This window comes from Myxocyprinus asiaticus, chromosome 13 (genome assembly GCF_019703515.2).
Source record: "Myxocyprinus asiaticus isolate MX2 ecotype Aquarium Trade chromosome 13, UBuf_Myxa_2, whole genome shotgun sequence".
In the NCBI taxonomy this organism is placed as follows: Eukaryota; Metazoa; Chordata; class Actinopteri; order Cypriniformes; family Catostomidae; genus Myxocyprinus; species Myxocyprinus asiaticus.
The window spans coordinates 45,206,175-45,223,538 of record NC_059356.1 but is presented as its reverse complement, the minus strand read 5'-3'; the positions used below and the strand labels follow the sequence as shown (position 1 = coordinate 45,223,538).

The window sequence follows — 17,364 nt, the reverse complement described above, 5'->3', positions numbered from 1 at the left end:
TTTGATGAGAACACTTTGAAGTAGTTTAAGAAGTTCTGAACATTTATTTCAAATTGTATTTGTAATTTTTCATGTTATTAATGTCTTGACTATACATTGTGATCAGTTGAATGCCACTTTGGTGAATAAAATTACCAATTTCTTTCCATAAGATCAAAATCTGAACATTATTCCAAACTTTTGGCAGCCAGTGTATATACTGTATATATATATATATAGTAAATACTTAACATTTATTCAGAATTCATAAAATGTACATTATTTTAAGATAACTCAATTCAGTACAATGAAAACTGTCACACAATTTGAATGCATAAATCTTAAAAACAGACTGAAATATTTTTTTATTGTGGTAACATTTTAAATACTGAGAGGTTTGATGTGTTTTAGCATCATCTACAGGACAGTTGCTTTAAGACCTCTGCAAGCAGTAACTGTGCACTATTTTCAGGGGTTGTTTCCTTGTTTTCAGTCTTAAAAATTGATAAATGTTATATTAAACAGCTTTTACAATCCAGAGGGTAATTTTCCTGTATTAGAATACCACATTGTATTTTTTAAACTATTTTGCCTCACCCAGGTTTTGTAGTCTATGATCAGTTTATAATGTAGCTATAACAGACATGACTTATGCAAGAATAACATGTTTTGTTTTTTAGATCTACACAGTAAAAATAATCAGTTGGGTAAACTTTCAAAAGAAAAGCAACCAGCTGCAAAGCATTTTTTAGGTTAATCAACTTCAGGCAAATGAGTTGTACCAACTTAACAATTCAAGTTGGATTGTAAGTTCCATGAACTCAGTACTCAAGTTCAGCAAACTCAAAAATATTAATGATTTTATAGACTTACAACAGTAAAATTGTAGCTTCCATTTCACACAAGTTCACAATTTTCCCATGTTCACAATTCATGCTCAAAAGCCTGTACGTTCTACCTTCACCACCAAACTTGACATTTTATGTGCTCACTGTTTAAAAATGTAAGTTGCTCTTACTTAAATTGCATAAAAGTTTACCTTATTGATTGTTTTAAGCAATCAAGACTTTTTCTACATTAGATAGTTCAATCAATATTTAAAATAAGTTTATCCAATAAAATTGAAGTTGGATTTTATAGGACAGTAAAAGTACGATCATGTGCTTCATTTAAGGGTTAGCAACTTTTTAAGAATTAGGTTTGGGCATAATTTAGATTATTCAGAGCTATCAAAACTTAAATCTTCATCTTGATATGAAACTCTTAAATTTGCAACATTTGAATGAAGATCTTATGTAGATGTTTTAAGCTCACTTTAAAGATTTATGATATGGGTCAGTATGATTTCAATGCATATGTAGCTTAATAGAAGCCTTGAAATTCAATATATGAATTATTCACCCTCTGCATTGAATTCATGCCCATTTATATATTCACAAGTACATTCAAAGATCATTTTAAGATTTACAATATTTCATTTCATAACAAAATTCCATTAAAACAAATTGAGTAATATTTAGCAAAGTAAAAGAAAAAGAAAACTAAATGTTTTAAGTTTTTTTAATTTAAGTTTGTTATAAATATATACAATTCAATTTGATGTAATTTTGTTTGTTGAAATGCATAAATCTTAAAAATAGGCTAAAATTTCACACAATATCAAGTCATGGCAAACACTTTTGTACCAGAGAAATGCACAAGACTAAACGATTATTACAGCAGTGGTACAATGTACATATAACTAAACTTGATTCCAGTTAGAACACAGTATTTATACAGTACACTGTATGTCTAACAGCAGTGCTACTGGCAGAATAAGGACAGTGGTATGACTTATTTGATGAATATAATCAAAAACAATACAACAAGCAGAAAGATTGCTTTTATAATTGTAGTCAAAATAAAAACAAAATTCTCAAATGCACATTTCAATAAAATATTACCATATTCTGTTTTGTAAAATCTCTGTACATCCACAGGCTTTAAGGATAAATGTTGTGCTTTATTACATAGTGAACAGGCATAATATTTAAAATAGCTCTGGTCTGTAAAAATATTTACATGAAATTACAATAAATCAATAACATTTGTTTAAAACATAAATGGATTTTTGGTCATTGCACATATAATAAAAAGCCCACATTGTGTTCATAATTACAAAATATCACTTTTGGTGCTATTCGATTACATATATACTGTACATAATTTTAGAACAAAATGTCTTGCATAGACAAGGCTGTAAAAAATTCATTCAGTCAGTTACAGTACATTCAAGAAACATTAAACACTAAAAAAGACAGTTAAAAAGGCTAGTTTTAACATTCAAATTTACTATAGTAAAAATGAGGTATTTCAAAACTTATTTACGTTTGCATTTAAATTAAATTTACTTAAGGCATTTAGTAGTCATTCTTATCTAGAGAAACTCTGTTTGATGCATTATGAAATGGATGAAATTTGCAATGAATGTAAAGATGATCAGCTATCTCGCCTCGTCCCAGAGGAGTCATTAGAGAGATATTCAAGGCAAAGTGAGACTTTAATCCTGTTTTGACCCTATCTTACAATACAGGGTCATGGAGACGATCATCGCTGCAAGCTGTGGAAGAGAACAGAGATAACCAAGAGTTTATAAGTTTAGAGGTAAATAAAGCATTTGTGTCACTGGACTATTTCATGAAGTGCTAATTATTTACAATTTAAGATAGAATATGATTATATCCCTATAAATATAAATGCTATAAAAGAGACAACATAAAAATCGTGAAAAGAGTGAATTTCTACAGTGTCATCTGTAACTGAAAACTATTGATTTTGAATGATGCAGCATCCACACCACTAGGTGTCACTGTAAGTCCAAGATGACACGAGCAAAAACGAAGTCCCGCCCTACAATATTTCCCGCATACTCTGTTCTATGTGCCATTGTAAAGAAGTTAAATGTATTTCAAATGTCATTTCATACTAGGTATGTTGGGAAAAGCATATTAACACACTACTTTTGCTATTTCTGCAGAATGCGTTATGCATATTGTGCACAGTATTGCGAACTTTGTGCATTTTCTGTATTCAAGGAATAAACCAGATGCAATATCAGCCACAAATTTTAACATCTCTATCTTGACTCATTTTGCACTCTTAAAGGTGCTCTCAGTTATTTTTCCCTATTAAAACAGTTTTACTTCTAAAGAAAAGAATTGTAATTTTGAAACATATGTATAAAATCATGAGCACTCACATGAGATGAGGACTCTGGTCATATCAGTAACCTTATAAAAGCTGTTTTATTCTACATGGGGCAGGGGCGCCTTCATGGGGGTGGCCATTTTTGAATCACATGACCAGCCGAATACTACCTGCTTAATCTCAGTAACTGTCTTGTTATTGGACACTTTCACTCTTGGATTAAATTAATCATGGCTGATTGTGAATAGTGAATTTCTACAATGGCACCTGTAAATGAAAACTTTTGATTTTGAATGATGCAGCATCCACACCACTAGGTGTCAGTGTAAGTCCAAGATGACACGAGCAAAAAGCTACTGAGTTCACCTTTAACAATAAAGGTTCCAAAAGGGGTTTCGCAGGAATGTCATAGAAGAATAATTTTTGGTTCCCCAAAGAACCTTTCAGTTAAAGGTTCGTAAAAGAACCATTCTTGAACAACATTTATACAGTCTAAAGAACCTTTTTCCAACACACACACACACACACATACACACACACACACACAAACACACAAACTTAGTGCAAAAGGAAGTTTCCATGAATGTTAAAGGATTTACTATAAAATAAGTCATGCGTACATGCAGATAAAGAACCTTTGTTTTTGAGATATGATTGGAAGAGTACTCTTTGGACTATTCTTTAAACACAAAATTATAATAAATAACCATTTTAGGAGATAATTTATTCACAAGATAACAAATGGACACCATTGCAAAATTAAACACACAGTGAGGTAATATAACAACATTGTGACATACTCCTCTTTGGAATGTTTATTGTTGCATGCTGCATTCTATATCACATACTATTTATTTAAAAAAATAAAAATAATAATAGGCTGTACTGTGGGAAAGAATTCTGTGCATTCCATTCCAATCATAAAAACAACTGATTTGCTCACTTTAAAAATGTTAGCACAATGACTGACAGAAAGTGTGCCCATTACCTCAAGAGCGGCGATGCCCAGTGCTACAGCTATGATAATGACTGCATTATCATCTATCAGCTTTTTCAGCGTTCCAAAACAACCGGACACAGTCTGAATTTAAGGAAACAAAAATAGGTCAAATAAAGCAAGCAAACCTCTCAATTTTTTTTTTTTTTTTTTTATTATTTTTTTTTTTTGGAGAACTAAGAAATAGTTATTAAAGACTATGCAAGGTACAAAGATTTTTCACAACATTAGATGAATGTCTTAATGCCTTACTGAGTTCATAGCAGTGGTCGCATTGCAGCTCGACCTGCTGCAGCACTGAGATGGGTAAGTGCCGGTTTCATTCACAAAAGGTGAACCGGTAAAATCGGTGTAGTTGAAGAATCCACAGCACTTTAGCTGAAGGAGGGAACGAAGCCCAGATTTAGACACACACACATAAATGTTCATTTTTGGGTGAACTATCCATTTTTGGTGACTTTTTAAATGAGAAATTCAGGGACAGGTCTCAGTTTTTTTCAAATGTATATATAATTTGACGTTTTCGTTCAAGTATTTCAGGATTCTGTACAATTTTGAGACTGTTACTACAAACAATCTTCCAACTTTATCAAGCCAAGTGTCTCAAACCGTTGCCATGGTTGTGTTCCAGAGTCCAGTGATATCTTTGTTTTTCCCAAAATTTTTCCTGATGTTTTTCACAGCTTCATCTCCCACCCGTTGTATCAGGCTTTCTGCCTAAAATGCACAAAAGAGACAGTGAATATATTTCTATAGGTTCTTTGGTTTCACTTTATTTGACAGTACATGTACTTTTAGTATACTTACAGTGTACTTACCCAAAAGTATTGTGTAATGTTAGGTAACTACATGTACTTAATATGGGTTAAGGTTAGGGTTGGGGTTAGGTTTAGGGTTAGTACCTAGTAATTACTGTAGTTGTTGTAATTATATAGCAAGTAAATGTAGAACAGTACTGTCAAATAAAGTGCTACTGGTTCTTTAAGGACAGAGTGGTATGTATAAATATGTGTACAGACTTCCCATATAGTCTTACCAGAGGTTTAAAGACCAGAATCACAATCACTCCAGCAACTTCAGCGATGAAGACAATCAGAATAATGATGAAGAACTGAGGAGAGAGATTGGCATACAGACTGAATGAGCAAATATTTCCCTGTAGAAAATTATATATTTCTTTTATAAGAGTTCTGTATATACTTAAAAAAAAGACTGTTTTTTTTTTTTTTTAAGATTTATGCATTTCAATTTTATAAAAAAATCCATCAAAAATCCATAAGTTTATAAACAACACTGTTTGCACTATTTATTTTATTTTTTTTTACAATTTATGCATTTTAATTGTCTATCAAATTGAGTTGTGTAATCTTTAACAAAATTATATTAGTGTATTTAAGTTTTATTAATTACATTAACTTAAAGATACTTTGCGAAGTTCAGCATATTTAAATAAATCTAATTTAAACGTTTTGTTTAAATCCTACTACTGCCAGGAATTTTTTTTTATAATAATAGTACATTGTATCTAATAAATTATTGATATATTATTTATTTTGTTTAATATATGAAAATCAAAGTACACTAATATAATATAATATAATATAATATAATATAATGTGATTAAATAGTATAAATAAAAAACATTAATAATATGTATTTATCTTATTATGATCTTGAAAGAAATGTATTCTGTTGCTTTATATTCCTTTTTCTTGAGAAGAAAAAATATATAAAAACGAATATATTATACAATGAAATATTTATTAAATAATATTGCATGATTTGGATTATTTAATTTATAAAATCAATGTATGAATTAAGTATACAACATATTGTTAATGGACATAGAAGTCACTTTACAACATACCTATTAGTGAGAACTGAAGTTAACCCTAACACAGAATTACACCCAGTTGAATAACACTACAAGACATGTCCAATGAGCTAACTGTTAACTTCAAAAACATCTGCAGGTCCAGATGCCAGCGCTGTCAATCTGACTTACCAGCAGCAGCATACACCTGCTCTCTCGGACCGCTCCACAGCAGCCCAGAAAGCCCAGTATGAGGAGCACAGCGCCCACTGCGATCAGGAGATATCCCACATTCAAGAGCTGCCCCAGTTCCCCTGGAGCTCCCTGTACTTTCTGCAGAGCACTCAGGACAGATCCGCTGTCTACCTTCACCCAGATCCCGACACCCAAAATAGCTGACCCGGCAAGCTAAAGTGAGAGAGAATAAAAGGAAATGGAATAGTTTTACACATTGTTTTCATTACACAGAGGCCCCAAAAAGAATTTGGACACTTAAGCCACAATAAAAATGTGCAAATGCCGTAACTGCTGTAAAATCACAACATATCAAACCAAATGGAATTTCTTTAAAGAAAGACAGCAAAATGTTTCACAAAAAGAAGCTTGCTAGGTTTGAAATGGTAAACAATAGACATAGTGTTCAAAATGAAGACAAAGTATTCAGACACTTTCTGGTTGTCAAACGTTAGTGGAACATGTCCATAGTTAATGTGATGAACTCCACCTGTGATTGTTTCTAAGACAGGCCTACATCAACACTTCTAATGATAAAATATTCCACTTTTTCCTCGCTGTGGAGTCATGTTTTTATGCTAGTTTGTAAGATTTGCATGCAACGTAGCTAAACCATATATAAAAATGAACATATTTGCATATATTTGTTTTTACTTGAATGTATCTGTGGAAAATGAAACATTTCCGTCATACTTTTATCATTGTATTCAACTTGTATTCTTTGCCTACTTATAAAAAAACACAAACACAATATGCACACCGTCTTCTGTCACTTTGGTAAGAAAATTGCATAAATGTACATGTAAATACTTCCCTGAACAAAAAAATTAATACATAAATAAATAAAAAGGATTTTTGCATCTTGTTCAATTTACATAAAAAAAAAAACAAAAAAAAAAACAACCACACAATTCTAGAACCAAATTCATTTTATGCATTTTATGTTTGTAAAATGGAAGTTTACTTAATCCATTTGAGTAGGGACCATTTGAATAGGACTCGATAGGGAAAGTAAATGTTAAAAGCATTATTTATTTTATATTTCTGTGCAAGATGAATAGAAAGGGGGATATTTAGTGTTAGTGTTTAGTGTTTTGTGTACATAAAGAAATAAAAGGGATTTATTACTTTATAAGAGAGTTACATTGACACATCAAATTTTGTTGGGTTAACTGAATTCAATAAGGTTCTTTCTACACAAAGTGTTTGCATTGAAATTACACAGTCATTTTAAGTTAAGAAATCTCATTTCAAACATGTGGAATCACTGTCCACGGTTTAAAGTGATAGTTCACCCAAAAATGAAAATTCACTCATCATTTACTCACCCTCATTACGACCATCCACTTGCATTTTAAGGACCTAGTGAGCTGAGATATTTTTCTATTTTTCTTCAAATGTGTTCTGCTGAAGAAAGAAAGTCATACACACCTGGGATATCATGAGTTTGAGTAAATGATGAGAAATGTTTTGGTTGAACTAACCCTTTAATCATGTTCAGCCAAAGGGCTATTTTTTGGAGTTTGGAAAGAGATGAACTATGCACTATATACTGCCACAGGACATTTGAGCAAGCAAACTATAAATTACTCTGACACAATTATTTTAAACGTAATCAACCGAAAATCCAGTGCATATCAGTTTAGGGTTTGTTTGTTTATTGGAATGGTGATGAAATGTGATTAAGGAAACATATTGATTTTTTTATGCTTTACTTACAAAGATGATACCATTGAAGAGAAACATCGTTGCTTTCAAAAATCCAAAGCAACCCATTTTAATTGGATGCCTGTGACACCTGGATAAAAATAAAACAAGAATTAACAACAAACAAATAATAGAAAAATCTTCCCCATTTAATAATGAATGTTCAAAACATTCTTTTTTAATCAGGAGACTTTTTTTGCCTGAACTGTCACCTTATAAAGTTGTTTTTCTTAATTCCAAAAGCAATCACTTTTTAATAACGTGTTGAAATGAATGTTAGAATATTGATTAAAGGCACAAATGCTTCAATTGGTTAGTCCACCCAAACATTTAAATTCTATTATCATTTACTCACACTCATGTAGTTCCCATATGATCCCGTGTTTTTTTTTTCTTCTTTTTTTTTTTTTTTTTTTTTTTTGTGAAACAGGTGATTTTGGCATCAGTCACCTTTCACTTTCACTCTAAGGAAAAAAAGATAATGAAAGTGAATGGTGACTGAGGCTAACATTCTGTCTAACACATCCTTTTGTGTTTGGAACAAAATAAGGGTGATTGAATGATGACATTTTTTTTTCCCTCCCTTTTTTTGGGGGGGGGGGACTATCTCTTTAATGGTTTTGTTAAAAAACTTCACTGACCAGGAAAAGCTGCAGGAACAAACTGTGGTTTTGCTGTAGTAACTGATTTAACTAAAGCTCTCATTAACCCAAAAACATTGGTTTCACAGTTCAAAGAGTTTCACTTACAGAGAGAAGCACTTTAACAAGATGTGCTTGAATATTAAACGTAAAATATTAAACACGCTATAAGAACGTGACTCATCCAAGTGTCACTTTGACTCTGAAACAAGTGTTTGCTCAAAGCTCAATACTAGCATACAGGGCAGCTCCTACTGCAATAAGGTCAGGGCAAAGCAATAAACATCTACATTTTATAAGAAACCAGAGACCCTCTAAAGAACGTGTTTAGCATTGTTTATACCTGTAAGTTAATCTTTGTAGGTCATAGAATTGCAGAATAGCATGTATGAATAGCATTGCAGAATATACTGTTCAAACCTTTTGGGAACAGTTTATTATATTTCTGGCTTAGTCCATTACCTTTTAAATTATTAGAATGATATGCCTTGTGTATTTCCCTTGTTTGTAGTAATACACACACAAACACACCATGCCATTCAGAGTTCTTTTGAAGGCCAACCCCATGTTTAATAGTATTTATAATGGACCAAAGGACATTAGCTAAAATTTAAAGAGTCCATCAACCTTCCTTTACTTTTCCATAGTGTCTTAACATGTGCAATTATCACATTTCAAGCTTTTCTGCCCCTATTTATTCAAATAACCTCCAGTTGGTTTTCCTGGTTCTTATACAATTGGGTCCAAAAGCCTGAGAGCACACTGAAAATCTGGATTTATTTATTTGGAAATAAATAGAATGTTTAAAGGATTTTGGGGAAAGTGTAAAATAAATTGTAAATGTAAAATAAATGTTATGATGTTAAATAGAAGTTAAATTTAGGTTATTGCACTCTTTCTAGGGTTGAAGGGTTGAAGGAATGCTGAACGCATCAAAATACAGAGATATCCTTAATGAAAACCTGGTCCAGAGCGTTCAGGACCTCAGATTGGGCCGAAGATTCACCTTCCAGCAGGACAATGACCCTAAGCACATAGCCAAGACAACACAAGAGTGGCTTTGGGACAACTTTGTGAATGTCCTTGAGTGGCCAAGCCAGAGCCTGGACTTGAACACAACTGAACATCTCTGGAGAGACCTGAAAATGGCTGTCCCCCGATGGTCCCCATCCAACCTGACAGAGCTTGAGAGGATCTGCAGTGAAGAATGGCAGAAAATCCCCAAATCCAGGTGTGCATACGGTTAATTCCCGCCTCACCCATCCATTAATTTTGGGAACAAATTGGCCTGATTTTAAGAATATATTGAGGGAAATATGCGTGGATGGGTCCTGTAAAATGTTCTCTCAGTGTGTGACATGCAATGTGATGGCTGGAGAGCGGTGTCAGAGCCATCTACTCCTGCCCCACATCAAGATGACGCAAGAGAGGAAGTGCCTGTTCTCAGGGGGTTCCCTGAGGGGTATTTCCCTCTAGAGCAGTCACGTGACGAGTCCCTCAAACATGCAGTTGACCAAGTGAGAGTCATCGATGGTCAACAGTTCCAGCTGGGTATCGCACTCACATACCCATATTTTTCAATTATTAAAGATCGATTGTATCAAGTGACGCAGAACACTCAAACAAAAGAAAATACAACCCAGTTATTAATACTGAAGAGCTGTTGGGAAACCCTCTTCCAGGCGGTTCACTATAATCCAATGGCTGGCCATTTAGGTCATGAGAAAACACTTAACCGACTAATGGTGCGGCGTGCCGTGAATGTCAGTTGGTGAATCCACCAGCCACCCCAAAAGTGCCAGTGTGCCCTCTACTACTGATCGAGGTCCCCTTTGAAAGAATTGGCATGAATTGGAACGGACCGCACACAGACATTGCTTTGTATTAGTTCTGGTGGACTATGCAACGCGATATCCAGAAGCAGTGCCCCTGCGCAACATCTCAGCACGTACTGATGCGGAGGTACTCAAAATAATCTCCCGAGTGGGGATTCCAAAGGAAATCCTCACTGATCAAGGCACTACCTTTATGTCACGAACACTACGCGAACTGTATGAATTGTTAGGTATATGATCGATTTGCACCAGCGTTTATCACCCACAAACAGATGGGTTGGTGAAAAATCATTAAAAATATGATATGCAAGTTCGCACACCAGGACGCTAGAAATTACTATTTGGCTCGAACCCCTATTACTTGCAGTGCGAGAGGTCCCGCAAGCCTCCACAGGTTTTTCCCCATTCAAGCTGCTGTACGGGCGTCGGCTGCACGGCATGCTCGACATCATATGGGAAGCTTGGGAGGAAGGAACTTCAAACAGTAAAAAAATGAAATTCAGTACGTTCTTGATCTTAGAGCAAAACTCCACACTTTGGGTCGATTAACACAGGAGAATTTTCTCCAAGCTCAGGAATGTCAAAGACGGCTGTATGACTTAGGCACTCGACTACGGGAATTCACACCAGGAGATAAAGTGCTTGTATTACTGCCCACCTCAATCTCTAAATTACTCGCCAAATGGCAAGGGCCCTTTGAGGTCACACAACGAATCAGAGATCTCGATTATGAGGTTAAGTGAACGGATACCATCTCAACCTCCTAAAATCATGGAGGGAGGCGGTCCCTGTGGCCTTAGCGATGGTAGTCCCCGAGAGGGCGGAACTCGGGCCGGAGGTGACTTTCAAACCAAATTCACCCTGGTCCCATGTGGAGACCACCTCTCACCATCGCAGCTCACAGACATGCCCAAGCTGCAATTTGCAGACATGTTCTCTCCTCTCCCCAGTTGCATGAACCTCATAGAGTACTACATCGAGACCACCCCAGGGGTGATGTTCGTAGCCGCCCCTACCGCCTTCCTGAACACAAAAAAAATGGTTAAGGAAGAATTAGAGGTGATGCTTGATATGGACGTAATTGAAGAGTTGTTCAGCAGTTGGGCCAGCCCAATGGTTCTGGTACCTAAGAACGATGGGTCGGTCCGGTTCTGTGTAGACTATCGCAAGGTGAACGCAGTGTCTAAATTTGACGTGTACCCAATGCCTCGGATAGATGAGTTGCTTGATCGGCTGGGTGCGGCTCAATTTTGTTCGACATTGGACTTAACAAAGAGTTACTGGCAGATCCCTTTAACTCCAATCTCCCGAAAAAAAACAAACAGTATTTTCCACACCGTTCAGATTACACCAATCTGTGACCCTTCATGACCGTCTCATGGAAAAAAGTCTTATTATTATCTATAGTAATGACTGGTAGTGGAACATGCAACATCTGAGAGCTGTCCGGAGGTCGCTGCGACGGATGGAGCTCATGGCTAACCCAAAGAAGTGTGCAGTTGGGCGGGAGGAAGTTCGGTATCTGGGGTTCCACTTGGGCCACGGGTAGGTGCGTCCCCAGGTTAACAAAACCAAAAAGGAGGTGAGACAGTTTCTGGGGCTGACTGGCTACTACCGAAGGTTTGTGCTTAGTTACTGTGACGTAACCAGCACGCTGACTGATCTCACTATAAAGGGGGCCCCCGATCTGGTCCAGCGACCAGTACAGTACATTAGTCATAAGCGCTCACTGAGGGAGACTAAGTACAGCACCATGGAGAAGGAGTGTCTGGAGATTAAGTGGGCCATCCTCACTCTCTGCTATTACCTGCTGGGGCGGGCCTTCACCCTCTGTTCAGATCACGCCCCACTCCAATGGCTCTACCGCATGAAAGATATCACCCGTTGGTACCTGGCACTTCAGCTGTTTAAATTCAAGGTGGTCCACAGTTGGGCAGTGTGGGTAAGTGGGGATGGGGGCGTGGTCATGTGGGAGAGGGAGAGCGGTAAAGCTTGTCACCTGGGTTGTAGTTCTCTCTAACACCTGTCCCTTATTATATTGATGGTGGAGTGAGACTTAAAAAGCCGCACCAATGCATCAGTTTAGGAAGAGAGAGAGCGACCCGAGAACTGAGTGAATTAAAAATGTATGTTATCTTATTGAGTGTTATGAGGAATCTATGTGAATTGAGTGACATTAAATACAAGATGCTGAAGGCAGAAAATAAAAAGCTTGCCTGCACTGCTTTGTTGTCTCCTGACTCCTCCCAAAAATGTCAGTTCAAAGGCAAACTGTTCTTCTGAGGTCAGTATTGTGATTTTGAAAGGAGGTTGGGGCCACTTTTAACCCTGTATTTTTAAAGTCCTGCTTAAGAGCATTTTATGCCCGCATAAGCACCACCAGACAACGTTTCTCACGAAACCGGTCAAGAAAATGTCCTGGTCATATTTTAACCCAAATCAATGCAACGGACATCAACGCTAGCATCAAGTGCCATTTTGATCAGATAAAATACAATGCAGAGAACGACTTGTTTTGATTTTAGTGCAGGCACTGCCAATGCAACAATGCATCATCTTAATTACTCTGACGCTTCGAAAGGCCAGAAGCAATGGGCTAAGTTGAAATTGTTTGAACTTTAAACGCTTCATTAAAGTGCTTGACGGAAGCTTACTCAATAAAGTTTAATATTTTCAATGCTGACTCAAGTCATGTGGAATCTCCTTTCTGACTGATCTTTGTTTGTCCATAGTTACAGCACTCTCACGGATCACCAAAGGTCTGCTACACAACGCTAATCCATAGGTAGATTAGTGGCAGATAAACATTTGAAACCATCAATAGAGGACTATTGATGCAAAACGTTTCGCAATTACAGACTGTCTAAGCTATTTTCCAATTTGCTGAGCGTGCTGACTCTAAAGTCCTCTAAGGTTGTAAAATGTAATGCAATTCTAAACTGGATTTCTAAACACGAGTTGTACTTGCCCTAGCAAAACTTTCCGCCATGATGCTAGGATGATGAGAGTGGTTGAGGAAGGTTTCTAATGTGCTCTGAATAATTATTTTGTGTTTTACTATGCAGTTGCTTACTGGCCCAAGTCAAAACAACCCACACTTGAGTCTCTGTGATATGGCTCGGGTCCCAATGTAAGTCTATGGGATTTTTCACCTGTTGTATCATCAGGCAAAACTCATAAATCCAATTGCAAAAAGAAAATTAGAGGAATCATTCATGTCCGTAGCACAAACAGTGTGGGAGTGTTACATGCCTAAGTTTGTTCAGATAACGAACCCTAAGTGTGAGCAATAGTAAAAGTGGCACTAAATGCAAAAAAGAATAATCACAAATGTTAAAGAATACATTGTGCACTTTTTTAAAAGCAAGTTTCTGGAACACATTAGGATCAAATGGTTTCAGTGTTTTTAACTATGGAAGGTCAAAAGTCAGGTCAATGTTTAGCAGTCTGCTGATGTGTCAATGTCGTCATGGTTACAGGAAAGCCATAATCTACGAACCCTTCACACCTAAAACTAAATTTTTTTTTCTTAATTGTTGTTGTCTGTGCTACCTTCAAAAACACACACATTCTATCAAAATCAACTGCTTGTTTCCTTATTTGAAGATGTTAGTGGAGATGTTAGGCAGAATGTTGGCCTCAGTCACCATTCACTTACATTGTATGTGGAAAAATGTGAACTGAATCTAATAAAATCTCCCTTTGTGTTCCATAGAATAAAGAAAGTCATGTGGGTTTGGAACAACATGAAAAAGAATGTTCATTTTTGGCTGAAGGTGAACTATCCCTTTTAAATCCATGAACTATTATTCTGTTATTGTTACGTCACTGTTGGGCACTCCCCAGAGTCCACAGTGATGTAAAGAATAAACAAACACGTTAAGAAATGATGGGTTAGTCTAATGTAAATAGCAGTCAATAGATTCAATAGATCTGTGAGGAGTGTATATTCTGTGGCACAGATGAGTGTGCTTGCTTTTCCTACAGGAAAATCATGTATTAGTGTGTGTTATTGTTTACTCTGTGTTCTGCCCAATTAATCTAGTTTTTGGATCTTCTGAAACTCAATACTCAACTAACATATACAGTTTTGTCATCGTTTTGGAGGTTATTCGCAGGCATTAGTGCATGTCAAAAGCGTTCACAGAAAAGATGAAGGGCCCGGGGGTATTTGTTTTAGGTCTTTGATAACTGCACGACGTCGTCTTTCAAAGCAGGTACTGTTTGCAGTAGGTATCATGAACTTATGATGAACAACACTTTTTAACAGCATATTGGTTAATGTTAAGTTAGAAATATATATTTATATATTATATTACTTCAAAATGCATAAACTAATGTTAACATATACAAATTTTAATGTTAAAATATACAGAAATGAAAGATTGTGATCTTGGTTAATCTTAATTTCACATATATTAAAATTAATGCATTTTGAACTAACTTAAATTAACAAAGAACACAACTTTTACAGCATTTATTAATCTTGGTTAAAGTATTTTCCTTTGTTAGTTCCTGTTAACTATTGCGTTAACTAATGTTAACTTATACAACCTTAGTGTAAAATGTCACCATGACCTTTGACTTGCAAGCAAACATGCAACTTTCAATAGTATTTGACAAAATACCAGTAATCATAGTGGTATCAGCCAATGTTAGTGTCTTAGTAATCTGCATCGGTCAAAATGGACCGATACCGGAAGAAGGTGATATGACAGACTTACTTGTCCCCAATTCAACCAATAGGCCTATACTCTTTTTCTATGCTACATTATTTTCTTTTTTTAGTTTTTTAATGTGTAAAGATAGACAGACAAAATACTTTAGATTTATAATATTAGCTATTGGTATTGCCCAAAATTTCTATAATGGTACATCCTATTTGACAGTATAAAATTCAGTACCTAAAGATGTTATTAATGTCTCCTGATTTTCTAATGAATTAATATTATTTTGTCCTGTAAATATATGATATGTGCAAAGTGATTAATCATTATTGGGGATGATAAATAAAAATGTGTCAAGTTATTTTCGTTACAGAATGTACCATAGTAACACACTAGACCTAGATTCCCACATTTTGAAGTACCTTGATATACCATGGTATAGGAATATGGTAATCTTTCAGTACCATATATCCAGTTTCCATGGTATTGCCTCGTTTTTGGATATTGTACGTATTTTTGGATATGTATCATGGCATAACCATGGTATTCGTATGTAACGTAAATATGAATATAGTTATAGTTTATGAAGAGAATAGAGTATCCTACAGTACCATGTATGTATGTATATCAAAGCACCCAGGCATTACCATCTGACACCATCACTGTGCCGAGGTACTGCCGCAGTATTTTTTATTTTATTATTTTTTTTGCAAGGGCTACAATTTATCTGGATTTTTTGGAGATGAAACCAACAGATTTGTTTTAGACATCTAGCAGAGGTCTGAGAGTTTCAGTAGGGATGTCAAACAAAGGCAGACATTCTCTGATGTGAATTGTGGATGATACCAGGATTTAATCATCAGACAATAGAGAGCTGTTAATTACAGCCACATTCCTGTCCAACCTTGCAAAACAATGACTCAGGATAAGTGTAAAAGCCCCATCACAACAACAGCACAGATCTGTCTCATGGGATCTCATTCCGAATGGACATCACAATCACAAAGCTGGGAATATCTCAAGAACACAAACACACCATACAAACTACAACATGTTCTAAATTATTAACTGTGATCCTGCACAAACAGGTTATTGTACACATTAGAGACTTATATTAATACCTTATTTTTGTAACATCAGATATGCTGTATTATATTATCTAGTAATATAATATCATTGTAAAACAAAACAAAAATCCCCTAAATATTAACATCAGGCAAATATTGCCTCTTATTAAAAAGATGAGACACTTGATTGATACTAATTAGAGAATAATTAGCATTGCTGTGTGCAAAGGTTGTTTATAGAACTAGTTTAATGACAGACATGATTCTGTATTGAGCATTTATTTGTAAGACACTTTTCACAATGCATTTTACATATTCACTAGCTTTACAAAGCAGAATTTCCTACCTTAACTAAAAAGTCAGAAGAGTGTAGATTTTGTAAATCCCTGAGTGAACACTGATGGTCAGATTATTGAAGAGCGTTTACATTTGCTTCTTGTTTTTCCTCTCAGTCTGCCTCTGTGAAATCAAGCTGGTTTTGCACAGAGAGAGAAGGGAGGGAGGAGGAGGGATGGAGGCAACAGGTGGGAGTGATATACCACTCCACCCCCCCTCTGTGGACAAATTTGCTCTCTTGGGAGAGTGAGAGAGTGGGTGGAATGCATCTGTAGTCACAGAGATAATGAAGTCTCATTAAATCACTCAAGTTCACTCCTTAGAGATAACTGAACAGCACAACACAACACAAGAAAATGTGTTTGAATTTAAAATCAAGGTATTAGGGGAACATGTATCTGCGTATGTAAGGATGTGTGAAATGATGTGCACAAAGTTGAGATTTATTTATGTACTAATCTTTTATGGAGTATAAGAGTGTTATTACGCATTTATAGAGAAACAGAAATGATGTCTCTGACATGAAATGAAAGGAACAAAGGACTCGCTCAAACAACAAACAAAATGTCACAATGCCGCCTGATCCCTAGACAAAGTTCAACACAATAGAATGTCAGGGAAAATTAATCCGCATACTATACATCAATGGGATAGAATCCATGGAGAGGCTATGCATTTTCAAGAAATTACAAATGCAAGTTAAAAAAGAAAACTGATAGAACGATCAAAAGTTTGCAAGAAAAACATCAAGTATGAAAGAAATTCTAACCATTCCAATGAAAGTTCAAAAGGAAGTTTGAAAGAAAGTTTGAACATTCCAATGAAAATTTGAAATCCCGGACGAGCCCCCAATTATGTTGCAGCCTCACCCTAGATGGGGTCATAACAAAAGTAACCACAAA

The 17,364-nt window shown here is 35.6% G+C and overlaps 1 protein-coding gene across 1 annotated transcript; it reads right to left on the bottom strand.

Moving 5' to 3' along the window:
- Positions 1-1,589: 1,589 nt before the first annotated feature.
- On the bottom strand, positions 1,590-16,598 carry LOC127450277 (tetraspanin-1-like). The gene is made up of 8 exons (XM_051714244.1): positions 16,473-16,598; positions 7,929-8,007; positions 6,168-6,383; positions 5,199-5,273; positions 4,772-4,879; positions 4,415-4,540; positions 4,154-4,246; positions 1,590-2,578 (listed from the first exon to the last, which is right to left on the bottom strand). Exons 2-8 carry the CDS (start codon positions 7,983-7,985, stop codon positions 2,519-2,521), a joined length of 735 nt encoding a protein of 244 aa, XP_051570204.1. The 5' UTR covers positions 7,986-8,007; positions 16,473-16,598; the 3' UTR covers positions 1,590-2,518.
- Between the last annotated feature and the right edge of the window lie 766 nt (positions 16,599-17,364).